This window comes from Microtus ochrogaster, chromosome 5 (assembly GCF_000317375.1).
Source record: "Microtus ochrogaster isolate Prairie Vole_2 chromosome 5, MicOch1.0, whole genome shotgun sequence".
NCBI lineage: Eukaryota > Metazoa > Chordata > Mammalia > Rodentia > Cricetidae > Microtus > Microtus ochrogaster.
Window position 1 is genome coordinate 63,955,224 of NC_022012.1, and position 9,695 is coordinate 63,964,918.

General features: G+C 45.7%; 1 protein-coding gene across 3 annotated transcripts in view; it reads left to right on the top strand.

Annotated features, from left to right (window-relative positions):
• The window catches only part of Tmod2 (tropomodulin 2), a 40,125-nt gene that overhangs the window by 7,516 nt on the left and 22,914 nt on the right, over nucleotides 1-9,695 (top strand). For 2 of the 3 annotated variants that reach the window (XM_005347618.2, XM_005347619.2), the window contains exon 2: nucleotides 7,699-7,891. In XM_005347618.2, the coding sequence (XP_005347675.1) occupies nucleotides 7,766-7,891 (126 nt within the window). In that variant the 5' untranslated portion in view covers nucleotides 7,699-7,765. Of the gene's footprint in view, nucleotides 1-2,874; nucleotides 3,041-7,698; nucleotides 7,892-9,695 lie in introns of those variants that run through there. The other variant, XM_026779287.1, reaches the window with a different exon arrangement.

Below are 9,695 nucleotides of genomic sequence, written 5' to 3' on the forward strand. Positions count from 1 at the left end.
GGTGGTGGTGGTGGTGGTGGTGGTGGTGGTGGTGGTGATGATGATGATGATGATGATGATGATGATGATGATGATGATGATGATAGGGCTGGAGAAATGGCTCAGCAGTCAAGAGCACTTTTTGCTCTTGTAGAGGACCTAAGTTAGATTTCCAGTACCTGCATGTTGAAGGAGCTGCGGGTTGCATTCCTGCCGCCCTGCTCCCAGCCGCCTGGCTAGCTTATGCCCCAAAATAACAACACACAAACTGTATTCTTTTAAATACTGCCTGGCCCATTTGCTCTAACTTCTTACTTGCTAATTCTTACATCTTGATTACCCATTTCTATTAATGTGTGTAGCACCCCAAGGTGCGCTTACTGGGAAGATTCTAGCCTACATCCATCCTGGGTCAGAGCTTCATCGCGTCTGCCACAGAGAGCAGAGCTAAGGCATATGAGCTCACTTCCTCTTCCTCCCAGCATTCTGTTCTGTTTACTCCACCCACCTAAAGGCTGGCCTATCAAATGGGCCGAGGTAGTTTCTTTATTAGCCAATGATCTTCCTCCATCACCTGCATAGTTGCTAACAACTATAACTTCCATTTGCAGAGGATCCAGCACCTTCTGGTGTCCTCAGACACTCTGTGCACACATGCCCCACAAATATACATGCAGGCAGAAATAACCCACACACCAAATAAAAATAAATTAATATTTAAAGTAATAACAACAACAGTAACGCCAGCAGCAGGCAGTTAAAAACCCGAAAGGCCAAAATACAAGGCAAAGAGGTAGAAAGAGGTCTAGAAGTAGGGACTGAGCAAGTCACAGTGGTTCACCCTCTGTAGTCACCAGGACTAACAAAGAAAAGGCTAACCTGGTCCACAGTGAGCTCCAGGCCTTCCAGGGCTACATGGCAAAACCTTGTCTCAGAAGGGAAACGGGGAGGGACACAATAGCAAAAGAAATGAGAACTCCTCAGAAGATAGGTTCCCAGAAGATAGAGCCTAACCAAGAGGGGCATGCAACAGAGGGACATAGGATCCACGATGAAATCAGGAGGCAGGAGGTAGCATAGGAAGGCCATAAAACTTCCCTATGAAAGAGCTTCTGCCCCAGCTGGGAAGTCTTGGCTGTTGCTCAGGTGGAAGTCGACATGAGCTTGGACTGCCACTAACCATGGAGGCTTGCCACACTGGACAGTGCTAATTCAAGACCCTTGTATGATGCTTCTTGTATTTAATCTTAATGAGGAAAACAAGGGAACAAACCGCTCTCTGGCGGATCTCTGTGAATTTGAGGCCAGCCTGGTCTACAAGAGTTAGTTCTTAGGACAACCAGAACTGTTTCACAGAGAGACCCCCATCTCGAAAAACTGAGTGAGAGACAGAGAGACAAAGACAGACAGGCAGGCCGACAGAAGAGGACTATTCTCAGGCCAAAAACAAGTGAGAATTGACTGTGAGAGCTTGTATACGCTAGGCACCATACCTCACAATACAGTAATGCCCCAAGTATCACCCACATCTCACGAGATAAATATAGTCATGTGATGCTGTCTTGTCAGCGGCAGAGCACATGCATGGCAGGGGTTGTTCTATGAATTACATCACCTGATTCATTGTAGCTGTCTTCCGACTGTGTATGACCTGTAATGTTAGCACAATACAAAATTGCCTGGTGATGCCTTGCTCTGCATTCTGCCCTGCGGTGACTCAGTGTGTGGCTGCACTGTTCCTTGCCTGTTTTGCAGAGGTCAGGTCACCAGTTTCATGTGTGCCTGCGTCATGAGGCCCTGGCCTGGTTGTCTCCAAGGCTTGGTTTTAGTCTTCTGTGCTTTCAAGTCCATTGCTTTAACCTCTCAGCCTCTACAAGGCCTTCTGTGCTTTCCGAGCGAGGAAAGAACCTTCTTCTGTGGTTTATTGTTATAAAAGGGAACTACTTTCAGGCTGAAAACATCTGACCGTTTCTGTGCTATAAGATTTGAATAGCCTCAGCTGGAAACACTGTGAATCTGGTCGGATCAGGTCCTCGCTTCCCTTTCAGCCTGCCCAGTCTCTGCCTTGCTGTAATTTTTTGCCAGTAAATTTCCCTCTCTTGTGTTCTGTGTATTTCATCCTCTAATGGATATTATTTCTCAGAGAAAGATAGAGTCTCACGTAGCCCAGGTTGTTCTTCAACTCACTGTGTATATGAGTCTAGCCTCGAACTCCTGATCTTCCTGAATCCACCTCTGAATGCTGGGATTTCAGGCCTGCACCTCCATGCCTGGCTTCTTGACACTTTAAAACAAAGGAAAAGATTTTGCTGGCCTGTCTTCAAATAGCTAGGCTTCAAAACTCAGGCTACAATTGCCACATCTTTATATTTGCCCAGCATCTAGAGCTGAATTAAAGACTAGGTGTGGTAGCCATTGCCTTTAATCCCAGCACGCCGGAGGCAGAGGCAGGAGGATTTCTATGAGTTTGAGGATGGCCTGGTCTACAGAGTATGTTCCAAAGGCCAGCCAAGGCTTTATGGTGAGAGGCTATCTCATCCCAACCCAGAAAAAAAAATAGAGATGAATTAAGTATGCAGGGCCAGTGTGTGCTTTGTTTGAGGGGCTTTGATGAACTGATGTTGTTCTGTTTATTAGTTTTAGAAATTATGGTTTGAAGGTTGGAGAGATGGCTCGGTGGATAAGAAAATGTGGTTTGACTCTTGTATAAATCTCAACTGTGGTGAAATAATGAAGGTATACTAAACAAAAGAAGATTAATATCATTTACTGACCCAGGAATAAGATAGTAGCATCAGTCTGGGGTTTGGTTTGTCTTTGTGTAGTGACAGTAAAAGGCTGATTTTCCTCTTTTGCAGCATAGTTATTTTAACAAGATAGTGGAAAAAGAAGCACAGAAAACCACGCTCTGAGCTTTCCTTCCCAATGCTCGTGTTTCTGGGTAACAGGAAGAGACACTTCCTTCGGCTCGTGGCCACGCCTATTTTCCATTTGCCGACAGACTGTGTTTGCCCACCTGAGCTCCTGGAAGCTTCAGAGGCACACGTTCCCTTCCCTTCCGGTGTGTGCATTGGTATCCTGTTGCGTGTTGACTGTGTGCCGTGGGACAGACACCCTGCTGGAGGCGAGTCTGTGGCAGGACTTTGTAAACTTTCCACTGCCTCATCACCCCGGGGGAGGGAAACAGATGCGAACCCAGCAGGGCCTGGGTGGGGTACAGAAGGCCAGCCAAGCCCTGGGAAATCAGGATTTGACTTCAGAAGCTATGAGAAGGGTGTGTTCTTCCCTACAGCACACCTGGATTTGTTTTAGGGGGTTGGTTTTGTCTTGAGGTGGAACTCTTGCTATGTAGACCAGGCTGGCCTCAAACCTGTGTCAATCCTCCTGCCTCTGTCTCAAAAATAATAAAATAAGAATAATAATAATAAATAGCTGGGCTTGGTTATATATGCCTATAGTCACAACACTTAGGAGGCTGAAGAAGGATTGGAACAAGTTTGAGGCCAGCCCTAGGCTAAACAGCAAATTCCAGGCTAGCCTGGGCTGCAGAGTGAGACCCTGCCTCAAACAGATAAACAAAATTAAAAACTCCACCATAATAACAGTAACAACTAGGTTCTCCTTGTGTCTTCAGGTCAGTGTCACACTCTAAACAGGTACAACTTTCCTTTTCCCTCTGGCTCTGAGACCCCTGGCACCTTGCTATAGAATGTAAAATTTGCTGACATATACTTGCACTATTGGTGGTTATTATTGAATCCTCTTTCCCTTGTGAATTATAGGGCCCAAAGGACCATCTGTTTTGTCCACTGCTGTGTCTCAGCGGTTATTGGGAAAGGTAGGCTTTCAGTGGACATTTGTTGAATGATATTACAAGCCTGAGCTGGAGAACCCAAGACCATCAAGAATAAGAATGCAGTCCCTGTTTTCCGGGGGCGGGGTGGTACCTGGAGAGAGAACTGTATAGTAACGTACATGTATGTATAGTAACCTGCATGAAAGACAACGGGTGATGAATGTTAAATGGCTAAGTCAGAGCCCACGCCTCACTGACTCTACCAGACTCATCTTCCAGTCTCAACGTAGACAAAGCAAACTGAGGGAGAAGAGCGATTTCTATGGGCTTAGGTGATCTCAGCAGGCTCCAGGAGGGGTGGGGGTGGGGGGAAAATTACTGCAGTGGAAAGATCTCTGGACCCATGGCCACCTCGCCACTCTGAGCTCATTTCCTCCATTTGACATCAGTATTTATTGCATGTCTACTGTGGGTCAGGATCTGTGCTGGGAGCCAAGATTTTATTGGTAAATAAAGGTTAGATAGTCCCCGCCCTCACTGAGATTAGCAAGTCATTGTGCCTGAGCCAGACTGCAGTCGAAGGAGCACATAGGGGGAGCACGGGACCCAGATTTTGATTCAGGGTCTGATCTGTTGGAAGAGGTGAAGGTCACATTGAGACTCGGGACGAGTCTGGCAGAGTCAGCAAGGGTGGGCTTTGAGTTACCCATTTCACCTGCATCACCGGTTACCTTCTGAGTGCTTTGAGCGAAGGGAACATAAGTGAGTCAGGATTTGGAAGTGGTCCAGGAGGACATGAGGAAGGCAGCGGGGAAGAGGAGGATGGAACTACAGAGGCCAGAGTGTGAATTTGAACTTTGTCCTTGGGGCAATGAGAAGCCACTGGGGGATTTTAAAGGACTAAAAAGTTAGTGAAAAAAATCACTTTGACCACTGTATGTAGAATGATCAGAGGGACAAGGGCTGGGCTTCTCCTCTTCGTCCAGTAAGGATAGGATTTGGTGATTAGTGGGTAGAAAGGAGGCAAAGGAAAACCATCAAGAATGGCACCCTGGTTTCTAAACAACTTCTTGAAATCCTAGAGGAGGAGTAGCAGATAAGAGCTCTTCTGACATTTAAGGGTCTGAAGGAAGGTTTTAAGATTCTAGCCAAGGGAGGATTTTGGTTAGATAACTCAGATCTGGTCCTCAGGGACAAAATTTAGGATACTGATACGGATTTTTAGAGTTAATAGAATATAGATAACAATTAAATTTTCAAATTTAATAAATAAAAATACGAAAATTTCAAAGTAAGTAAGCGCCCTTGGTGAGGGATGAGAAAATCATTTCTAAGATAAGACTTTGAAGAACAGCAGTATTTAAGGCAGAGGAAGAGGAACTGTGAAAAGAAACCAAAGAGTGAGGGGAGAAACACAAGAGCCGGGCTGAGTGGCCAAAGGCCGCCCTCACGCTGAAGGCCCGAGGTCCTGCAGAGCTTGGGATCTTTGCCAGGCCTCAGGAACAGAGCACAAAGAGAAAGGAGCGTTCCAAGCAATGGTGCCACATCTGCCAGCTTCCCGACAAGAAACAGAGGGTGGTCTCAGACCGAATTACTTGAGTCCGGTTCAATAAAGAGGCCCTTTGCAAGGATGTAGGAAGCTTTGGAGAAACAGCAAGGGAGAAATCCGGCAAGAGTCATAACAGAGACCCTTTACCACCCCAATGGCCTGTGGGGTGGCATGGGCTTCTGAAACACCCTCTCCACACCCGCCCTCCTCCCATGCCTCTGTGTCCTCTGCTTTGCCTCTGCTTGCCTCCTGTTGGCCAAACAGAAGCCAGAAAGGACAGGAGCCCAGGTGCAGCCTAAGGAGACAGAACTCCTAGGGTCCAGAGCAGAGTGCAGAGCAGAACTGGAAGGATGAATGGACTATTCTAGAACAGTTATCCTGGAGATGAGAGTGTTTGGGGAGAGTAAGTATTGGTGTCTGTATTGTTGCTGTGACAAAGAGCAAATTCAGTTGCTTAGAAATGAATGTGTTGCCGCCACAGAAGTTAGAGACCCGAATGATCTCATTGGTGTCAGCCGGACTTTGCTGCTCTCTAAAGGCTGCAGGGGAAAAGTCCTAACCTTTTCCAGCTTTCGGAGACCCCAGATTCCTCTTCTCATGGCCTTTCCCCCATCTTCAAAGTCAGAAATCACGATGTTCTGACCTTCTGTCCCTGCCATGGCCACTTGCCTTCGCCTTCCGTCGCCTTAGTACGTTGGAGTAATCTGTGCCTGCTCAGACAGTTCAGAATGCTTTCCCTATGCTAGGTCCTTAATTCAGGGGCTGCTAAGATCCAGGTCCCTTAGCGTAGCCTGTAAAGAAGCCCTCCACGGATGTCCCATTCTTCCCACTCCACACACAATCCTCCTCCTAACCACCCCAACTCTGACTCTGCATGAACTTTCCTCTCCCATGTCTCTGCTTATGCTTTCTCTATCCTAGATGGCCCTTGCGCATCCATGTCCTCCTCAGGCCTCTTCCTTCAAGGGTCAATGACGATCTCTTTTTTGGGTGACTCTCAAACCTCCCCTCCCCCTCCCCAGTATTTTTTGACCTACTTCAGACATTATCGTAACACTTACCACATTCTGACTGTTTGTGTGGCTGTCTCGCTGAGCTATGATCTTCCTGGGGCACTTCTCTAGCCCTGCCCTCAGTAATAGCAGGTACATAGCTACAGTCACTGTCTTGGAGGGGCTGACTGGATGGAATGCAGCGTTGTCTCATTAGGGAAGGTCCCAAGAATTTTCTGCAAGGGACTGACTAAAACATGCTTTTGATGTGATAGTTTAAGGGTGAGGCATTTCAGAGGGCTGCGGGGGCTAAGAGAGAATGTTTGGGGTGGTATAAAGAAAGAAAAGTTAGGGAGAATGACTACAGAAACTATAACGACAAAGATAAAAAGAGGGCATGAAGCTGGGAGGAAATTGGGGTACCGGGCACTAGAAAGCGCTGGAGGACTGTAGTAGTGGACAGATGCCATCAAAAGACATCATTTAAATGGGGGAACTTTCAAATAATAAAAAAATACTATTAAAGTACTCTCAAAGATATCATTTTATAAAAAAAGAAGTTAATGAAGAAGGAAAAAGAGGAGAGAGAGAGAGAGAGAGAGAGAGAGAGAGAGAGAGAGAGAGAGAGAGACTCTCAACTGTAGCCAGGGCTTGAGAACATCTCTTGGTTTCGCTGCACGGGACAATGTGTCCTCACACCGGTCCTCTGAACTCTTCCCTGAATGGATCCCATTCTGTGTCCTTCACAGCACTCTCTACCCTGAAAGGGCACAAGTGTGCTGCTTACAACCGCCATACAATTAGTTATTGTTCTTCCCTGGTTTTCAGTGGAAAGCGGGGAGAGGCCTTGTAGTAGAATGGAAAAGCACTCACTGCCCTGGGAGCCAGAAGCCAGCACACATCCCATTGCTGTCACCTCCAGCTCAGTCACAGTCTGTAAAATCCATCGAATGGTGGTAGCTTTTTTTTTTTTTAAGATGTATTTATTTATTATGTATAGTGTTCTGCCTGCATGTATGCCTGTAGGCCAGAAGAGGGCACCAGATCTCATTACTGATGGTTGTAAGCCACCATATGGTTACTGGGAATTGAACTCAGGACCTCTGAAAGAGCAGTCAGAGCTGTTAGCCTCTGAGCCACCTCCCAGCCCCCAAATGGTGGTATCTTGCAGGCTTCCTTACAGGGCTACCCTAAAGTGGAAAACATAGTTGAAATAATGCTGTGTGTGAAAATACCTTGGGCTGTGTCCTGCTCTGCAATTAAAGGCAATGCTGCCTTCCAGATGAATTGTCTTTGCAGTAGAATCCATGGCCAGTGTAGCACAATCCATTACTACTCTTGCAGTTTACAGCAAGGAGATGACCGTGTTGCTCTTTTAACAGTGGTAGTGTGAAGTCCCGGGAAGCTGGCCCACTTCCAAGTGCACTAGAAAGGTGGACCTGCGAAGCCATGGCGCTCCCCTTCCAGAAGGAGCTGGAGAAATACAAGAACATCGATGAGGATGAGCTTCTTGGCAAGCTCTCAGAGGAGGAGCTGAAACAGTTGGAAAATGTTCTGGATGACCTAGATCCCGAGGTTGGTGGCATGGAACTGGAGTGGGGTGCTTAAGAGAGCATGGGAGAAAGGGGTCAGGTGCTCCTTCAGCCATCTCCGAAGTGCCTGCAGCCCCCCTGTAGAATTCTGGGTTCTTCCCCATTGCTGCTGATGCTCTTTTACAGGTTCAGGGCCAGGGTCACTCCAGTGAGAAATGACAGGTGTGTTTCTCAAAAACTAGTTCATAGAGGATGAAAAATGTTTCCCATTGGGAAAGAACAGTCTGATTTAGTGTAGGACTAAACAGAGTATTTTCCAAGTGTCAGATCCTTTGCTGGGCCCAAGAGTCCTTGGGGGAAATTGTAGTAACTCCTTTTCATAATTAGAAGGCACACGTACAAGGGTGACCCACACAGATCCCACACTGGTAAATGTCCCAGGTTGTTGAAAACACCTCTGCAGTGTAGTTTTCTTTGGTTTTATTTTTTTAATCATTGTTTTAGTTTTGTGAGATAGGGTCTCAGTATTCCAGGCTGTCCTGCAATATTGTATATTATATAGCTAGGATGACCTTACACCTCTGATCTTCCTGCCTCCACCTCCCATGTGCTGGGATTACAGACATTTCAGCCTCTTAGGGCTTTAACCCAGACATTTATGAAAGTGAAGCAAATTCTCCACCAACTAAACTACAGCCCCAGACTCTTTTGTTTGTTGACACTGGGTCTTGTAGCCTAGGTGGGCTGCAAACTCACTGCTTAGCTGAGGATGACCTGAATCCCTGCTGTCTTTATCTCCCAACCTCACAAGTGTTAGAATTACAGGCATGAGCCACCATACTAAGTCAAACTTGATTTTATTTAGTTAGTTAGTTAGTTATTTTGGTTTTTTGAAACAGCTTTTCTCTGTAGCTTTGGGGCCTGTCCTGGAACTAGCTCTTGTAGACCAGGCTAGCCTCGAACTCACAGAGATCCACCTGCCTCTGCCTCCCTAGTGCTGGGATTAAAGGAGAGCACTACCACCACCCAGCCCAGACTTTTGTTTTTAAAGGCAGGTCTCACTATGTAGTCTTGTCTGGTCTGAAACTCACTATGTAGCCCAGGCTAGTCTCAAACTCATAGAGATTTACCCTCCTCTGCCTCTAAAGTGCTGGTACTAAATATATGTAATACTACAACCAGCCCAGAATTAATATTTATTTATTTATTTATTTTGTGTGTGTGTGTGTGTGTGTGTGTGTGTGTGTGTGTGTGTGTGTGTGTGTAAGATGGAGTCTCACTGTGTAGCTAAGGCTGGCCTGGAACATGGTATATAGCCTAAGCTGACCTCCTATGTGTTGACTGTAAGCCTGCAATACCATGCCTGACTTTATATCATATTTTTCTCTTCTTGCTTTTTTGAGACAGGGTCTCCAATAGCAGGGACTGGTCTCACACTCATTATGTATGCAAGAATAACCTTGAATTTCTGATTATTCTACCACTACCTTCAAAGTATTGGGATTGCATGTGCTACCACAACTGGTATTATTTTGTTCAAATACACAAATAACTTGAAATTCTTTGACAGTGTGTAGATGATTATCCTCATAACATCAAGTGAATTTGGGGAGGTTTTTAATATTTTTATCAGTTCTTAAAAAGCTCAATATCTCGTTATAGTGTTTCTTTAGCAAGTATTTTCTTCAGCCCTGATAACATTATCTTAAACTTGAAATTGGAGGCATTCGAAATAGTGACTTAACTGTAAAGATGTAAGTAAATAAAGCTATTTATCTGACATCCTGCTGTACCAGGTACTTTGAACATTTAATTTTTTTATTTAAGTATAATTTTTTTTTTTTTTT